Raw genomic sequence first — 6,916 nt, forward strand, 5'->3', positions numbered from 1 at the left:
GCTATTGTACTTCCTTTCCCTCCAGCAATGGACTTGCATAAGGTCAGCTGTGGATGATTTTTTTTAAAGTCGGTGCTGTTAGCACATTAGTCATTTTCTCACAGTTATTACTGGGTTGAGTCTTAGGTATACAGATCTAGATTTGGCCTACGTACATGCAGAAACGGCATTTTAGGTGTCATGGCTGCTTTACTGGAGAAAATATAGGTGCTTACAGCTTTTCAGCCAGCTGAGATGGTATCATCTGAGGCAAGGTTTTAGATATTACTCTTAACTTAGAAATATTCAGTTTCCACCTGAGCCCCAGGGAAGGTGCCCATTTCAGAAGTCCCTTTCTGAGTAATTCTTTCCTCAGAGGAACTGGTGGCTGCAGTTCAGCATAGTCATCGTCAGGTGTCTAATTTTCATTCATGAATACTCTCCACAAAGGTGAAACTATTAGCCTGCTTTAATGTAACATACATTTAAGTGACTTTTTGACTGAGAGTTTATCCCAGGCAGAATTGCATCCTAATATACTGAGTGAATGCAAAGCTATCCAAAGTTGTTACACTACCCAGACATCCGGAGTAGGGTAGCTGCAGTGCTTTTGGGCAGAATACAGTACTGAGGTTTGGCTCTTCCTCGTATGCAAAAAAAAATCAGCAGACTATTACTATGCTTTACATAACTAAAAAATAGTAATGACGCCCGTTTGTCCAGTCTATCAGTCTGCATCTAGGAGTAGCCAAGTAAATGTGTTTTACATCATCCATTTTTTTGACTTAGTAAAATAAATACCTACCACTTCATATGCTGTGCACTGTCAGAAACACTATTGTACATGCAAAAGAAAGGAGAAAGAGCCAGGTCTGATTCAGAGGTGGGACATGATTTGAAGGAATCTTGTTTCAGTATCCTAATGGATATTGTTTGGGAAAACACACAAATAGCGTTTACGAGCAGCCAACCATCTCTAGTAGGGAGGAGCATGGAACGGCAAAGAGCTTTTGTTTATAGCAAAAAGTGGGTATTGGCTAAGAAGTAGTGTTTATGGTAATTGAGCTTTACAAGGAAGTAAAACTTAGTGGGGAACGCAGGGGGTAGCATTTGCAGTGAAGCAGGTAATAAGGAGAGCTGTGTAGGCATTTCCTGATTAGCATCTGCTGTTTCAACAGCCGAGGAACATGACTCGCATGTAAATGCTTGTGCTAGGCTTTAACAGGCATTCCCTCTAGCATGCCACCCTGCCTTCTGGATTTATTTTGAGTCTCCTTGAGCCCTACTGTGATTTGAAATCAGTGGAGGAGAAAGGAGAGTAACACAAACAACAGATGTCTTAAAGGTTTGGAATAGAGAGAGAAAAGGCCCCGTGGCAAAGGAGAAGGTGCAGTTAAGGTATTTCTTGTCATTAGTTTTTAGTGCCTCTAGTACAGACTGTATTTGTATTTCTGGTGTGTATATAAACATAAAGAAGTGGTAGCATAAAAAGATGGCCATTGCACACATTAGAATATATTTTTTGCATCCTGTAAATGAGTGTGACCTATAGACCCCAAATGTACTCGCTCACAGAGACAAAGCAACCTGCTTTAGAGCAGGTTTACAAATTATTTCCCAGCTGCTGAAGCAACTGCTTTTAGTCTGTTGCTGGATAAAATACGCTAATTCTTTTTATTTGAGGTTAAAAGTCACTGCATAATTGAGAAAGCTAATAGTATGCCTGGTATCCGTCAAGAGAGCTTTGCTTACAGGTGGTAATTTAAGCCATGGCAATACAAATACTGTGCACCCCATAACATTAGGAGAACTTGGTTGTGCATTAAGTGACATTTATTGCAGTTTCAGAAAAGTACTTCATCTGTGCTTTCTGGTGTGGGGAACTGTGTCTTTAAGGACTTTGATCTCCAGAAAGGAAATCTGTGCCAGAAACAGCAGTGAAATTCTTACAATATATAGGCAGCTGGGGATGCATAGAGACCCTGAAAACACATTACCTGCTGAGTGTTAACTCAGTACTGCATGGGGCCAGGAGCAAAAAGAAAGCTTAGCAAGCTACCTTCCACTTTCCCACATCTACCTCCTCCTTTTATGTCTTATATCTTCCACAGGTTTCAGCAGATGGGTCCAAAGACAGAAAATCACATTCACACAGAATCCTATTTTCTCATGATATTTTAAATGTAATTTTATTTGCTTGTTAACTTGCTGGGCTTTTTGAAAGGATTTTGGTTAACTCTGTCTCAATATACGTTCACATTGTTTAGTTTGTTACTGTTACTTGCATTATTAAAAAAAAATTAAATTATTATTTGGCTACTGGGCTACAGAAGTTTGTGCTTAAGTTAACCTTAGTACAGCTGCTCTGTTACCGAATGTGACTTCTGAAAAGCATTCCAGTTTTGGGATGAATGCTGAGGATGTTAGTAGGAATTATTTTTCTTTGTACAGAAATTTGTACATCAAAATAGTGTTTTCCTGTGGTGTTTTAAGCCATGCGGACTCTAGGAAATGATATATATTTTAATATTTTTGTAGCAGCATTTTTTAAGCATCAAATATTAGTTGTTCTAAAACATAGAGGGAGTTTGTTGCATTTAGTGTGTTAAAACGGAACAATTGTTTTCTCATTAATGCTATTTTAGCATAGACTTTCTTAATCTTTACGAGGATATCCTATCAGAAAAATAAGCACAATATATGCCTGTGTCGCTTTCCCTCTACTTTGAAAATATACTATCCCTGTTGCACAGATGGGAAAACAGAGGCATCCACGGGAGGTGAAATAACTTCACCTGGAGGTCTAGAGGAAGACAGATCTCCTGGTCTCAAAGCAGAACCTTATTATAAGTCATATATTAAACTTATCAAGAGGTATTTGTAAGTTAACAAAACAGAAGCCGCACTTTAAAGATATCATTTAACATTTACTTCTCCTCCCACAGGAACTTTTTACACCGGAGTGCAAATTCAAGGAGTCTGTTTTTGAAAATTATTATGTAATCTACTCATCCATGCTCTACAGACAACAGGAGTCCGGGAGGGCCTGGTTCTTGGGGCTGAACAAAGAAGGGCAGGTCATGAAAGGAAACAGAGTGAAGAAAACAAAACCAGCAGCTCATTTTCTACCCAAGCCATTGGAAGGTGAGGTTCAGTCCATCGCTGGCAGATCCTCCTATAAATCTCATAAGAAGAAGAGGGAATGGTTTCTAAAATATCCTTTGTAAATGTGCGTGCCCCGCACAGGGGCCATTCCAAATGACAATCCCTAGGATTCATGGAGCGGTTTTGTGCTCCGGCATAGTGATGCTAGAAAGGGCATATGTAAAAACATTTTTTTCCAGGGATTAAGATGTCATTTTGCAAGAAAATAAATCTTTTGTGCAAGTGTATTGTGCGGTTTTTAAAATATTCTCTCGGTAGGGACAAAAGCTGTTGTGAGCCTTGCAGTGAGAAAATAGTCCTTTCATTAAGCAGAATGAAATAATGCATATTGTAGGATAATTGGGAGTTATAAAGGGAATGGATGAAATGTCAGCATTTCAAAGTAAAAGCTTTCTAATATGAAACACAAAGCTCTCTTTATAAAATAAATCATACTGTATTAGCCAGTTGATGTAATGCGCATAACTTGTGTAAGTTGGCCTTTAAACCGAGATAGAAGCAAATAAAAGTCGTACTAACATTACACACTAAAACGATGTCACACATTCTCTGAAAAACACATTCATTTATATCTTGGAAATTTTGGGTTATCCTATGTATTCTGCAGGCCTTTATAAACCTATGCTGCTTTTGCTTCTTGTCCTGATGGCTCTCCAGATTTCATTGATATTATTGCTACACATAGCCTCAGCCATTCTGAAAATTATCTCATTACTTAACATCTGAAAACACACGCCTGAGTAATGCTGTAGTTAGATGCTGTAGTTAGCAGTCCAATTTCTTTTAACATTTTAACTTAAAATTTTTGATTAAAGGATCAGTTTGTTAAATGTTTTAGAGTTTCATCATATGGAAAGAATCTGAATAATCCTATGTTTTAACTTTATATTTGAACTCAGGTTGATGCCTTCGTGCTTCCCTCGTCTTGCAAAAGCTTACAGTAATTTCATGAGCTCTCAACAATATTGACAATTTATATGTCAATCCCTTTATATTAAATTATAAGAATTGTAGGGAGAGAAAGCCAGTGCATTTTTAAAAGCAACATCAATTCATATGGATTAGGAAAGAAGTGATGACTTTTTTCATTAATGTTTGGATGGTCAGACTCTATCAAAATAGCTTAGGCAAGGCTTAGAAATAGCTTGCTTTACATTGCCCACGAGAGTCATCAAATATGACAGCTCTGCTATATAATTCCTTACTTTATACTTCCATCTCATGTTATTTGACTTAATATTTTTGTAGGTCACCGTGTTAGTTCATCAAGCTCTTTTAATTAATCAGCGAAGTGTCCTTAACACAGTTATGGGGGCACTCTGAGGACATAGATCATAACAAGCCTTATGTACTCTAGAGAAGACGTTTAATTTCAGAATTCAGAAGCCATAAAAGGATTTAGATTATGTCATTGGAAATGTTACAACAAGTATTTCATTAGTTAATTCCTCTGAGAATTCAATTAACAGTTTAATTTGAAGTTTTCTGCCTTTCTACATTCACTGGAGATCAGTGGCTACTGCATACATTTTTGGAAAGGAGGAAGAAAAACACCCAAACCTCTTGTGTACTCTCCACAGCACTGTCCTGGACATTTCTTCAGTACACACCTGAAGAGAACGTGGCCAAGCTCCTCAGATTTGGGAGGCAGATGTACAAATAACTTTGTAGAACTGGACCCAAGCCTAGTCTTGCAATGTAGGACTAAAAAAGAATACTTAAGTCTAGACAACTCTATCATATGATCCCATTTGTTAAACACCATCTGTCTTATCTCATCATATGTTACTTCTAAAAACTTGCAGAATATTTATTTAAGGGGTGTATATATATGTGTGCATATATATATGTACGTTTTTGTGTGTCTACCTCATGCAAAGACAGAACAGTAGTTTTTCATTTCCAAGGCTTCTATAGTTTCCATTAAACAAGCAAGCATACAGTTTCCTACTGTGTTTTTAAGTCAGATATGGAAGAAGTGAGAAATTTGGAGGGTCAAGCAAAGCTATCAGCCATGCAAAACAAATGTCTGTCAAAGCAAATAGATTCCCTCACATGCAAGAGGAACGTGGATTATGTTACAATATCAGTTATTGTAGAAAATTAATCCCATTTGATATGAGCTCTTGAATGAGATACGTTCTGAAAAATGTCTCTCCTTTTCTCTTTTCTCCCTGCAGTTGCCATGTATCGAGAACCATCTTTGCATGATATTGGAGAAACGGTGCCAAAGGCTGGGGTAACTCCAAGTAAAAGCACAAGTGCGTCTGCAATAATGAATGGCGGCAAACCAGTTACCAAGAGTAAGACGACATAGCCAGATCCTCACAGGTGTTGTGACTTACTGAGTCCCGAGTACAGTTGAGCGATTTATCCTTGCCAGACTTCCCCTCTGCAGTGTCTGTGGATCAGCTTGCGGCAAGTCACAGACTTGCCCGTTGCTGTTTCTGAACTGAGTTGTTGCAAGCGGATAAATCTCAACATGTAGCTCCACCCACAACAAGAAGACACCTGGATGAACCAGCTAAACTCAGACCATGGAATGCCCTACCAGATATTGGAATGCCTTTTTAATATCTTTTCTGTGACTGTGACACTTCATGTGAATGACATACTTCACAAGTACACTTGATACCTTGCCTGCTGACAATTGCCCATAATCCCTTTTTGAGTCCAGTTTCAGCAAAATCCATGTGTTTAAGTTCTATTTTGTAGCACACAAATAATCAAGTAATTTCTAGTTAGATGCTGTAAACCTGTGCTATTATGGATTTCTCTTCTTCCCTTTTTTATAAGGCTGCTCGCTCCACTGTCTGTGACCTTTTGCAGGGATTGTGTTTCTCTATAACTTAAGTGTTGCCGGTGGCTTAGTTTTGAAAGCAATCAGGGAATCAGGAAGCCTTCAAAAATCTATTATTACAAATTACATCTATAAAGAATAGGATTGTTGTCTCTGGCTTACAATATTGATTAAATGTGAATATTCTTTAGTAACAGATACTGTGCTTCTGAGGTTGGCATTATAGTGGAGGGAAGAGTGTCAAACACAACCAACAGGAAGTTTTCTGAGACGAGTGTTTGGCATCCCCCTATAGTTTCTTTTTGTGTGTGTGTTTTATACATATCACAGGCTTACTGGTAATGGTAACATTTGCCTTGCCCAGCGAGCAAGACCCACTCATTTTTGGGAAAGTGGGTCCAAAGAATTTTGTAGGCCTTGTAGGCCTGAATTAAGGCTCATTTTTCATCTAGTAAATCTTCATTGTTTGAAAAACAACCACCACCAATAAAAAAAAAATAAATAAGACTAACCAGAATTGCGCTACCTAAATCCATTTCAAATATAATCCTTTCCTGTTTTTAAGGAACTGAACTTAATGCCATTGTTATTTTTGGCTGAATCCCACACCTACTTAGCAAAGCATGGGCAAGGATGTTGTTGTGTTCTTTTTTGCAGCACCAATGCAAAGGGTAGTTACAAATTAGAGTTTAATATTTCCGGTGTTTTAAAAAAAAAGTTTTAAAACTGGACATATTACAAAACTTTATTTTTATTTTTAGCTAAGCATGCAAAGTCCGGTCCTATGTATCTCACTGATATCCCAGTACGTACGTCCACCCAGCTTCCTAGGATAATATGCCCACCAAATTGCTAGATTGAAGGTGCCTTGCCTTGATCTCTGTATACTGTACTTTCTCCTACGTGAACCTAGACGAAATCAGAAACATTATAAAATTGAAGCCTTGGATCATATTACCAGAAACACTATTA

General features: G+C 38.0%; 1 protein-coding gene across 1 annotated transcript; it reads left to right on the forward strand.

The window, feature by feature from the left end:
- Positions 1-2,924: 2,924 nt before the first annotated feature.
- Positions 2,925-6,655, forward strand: LOC104082935 (fibroblast growth factor 14; the record flags this gene model as incomplete). Its single annotated transcript, XM_009586218.1, has 2 exons — positions 2,925-3,123; positions 5,325-6,655. Coding segments are annotated over 2 exons (336 nt in total), but the record flags the coding sequence as incomplete, so codon positions are not given.
- Between the last annotated feature and the right edge of the window lie 261 nt (positions 6,656-6,916).

Source organism: Fulmarus glacialis, unplaced genomic scaffold (assembly GCF_000690835.1).
Source record: "Fulmarus glacialis isolate BGI_N327 unplaced genomic scaffold, ASM69083v1 scaffold39329, whole genome shotgun sequence".
Classification (NCBI taxonomy): Eukaryota; Metazoa; Chordata; class Aves; order Procellariiformes; family Procellariidae; genus Fulmarus; species Fulmarus glacialis.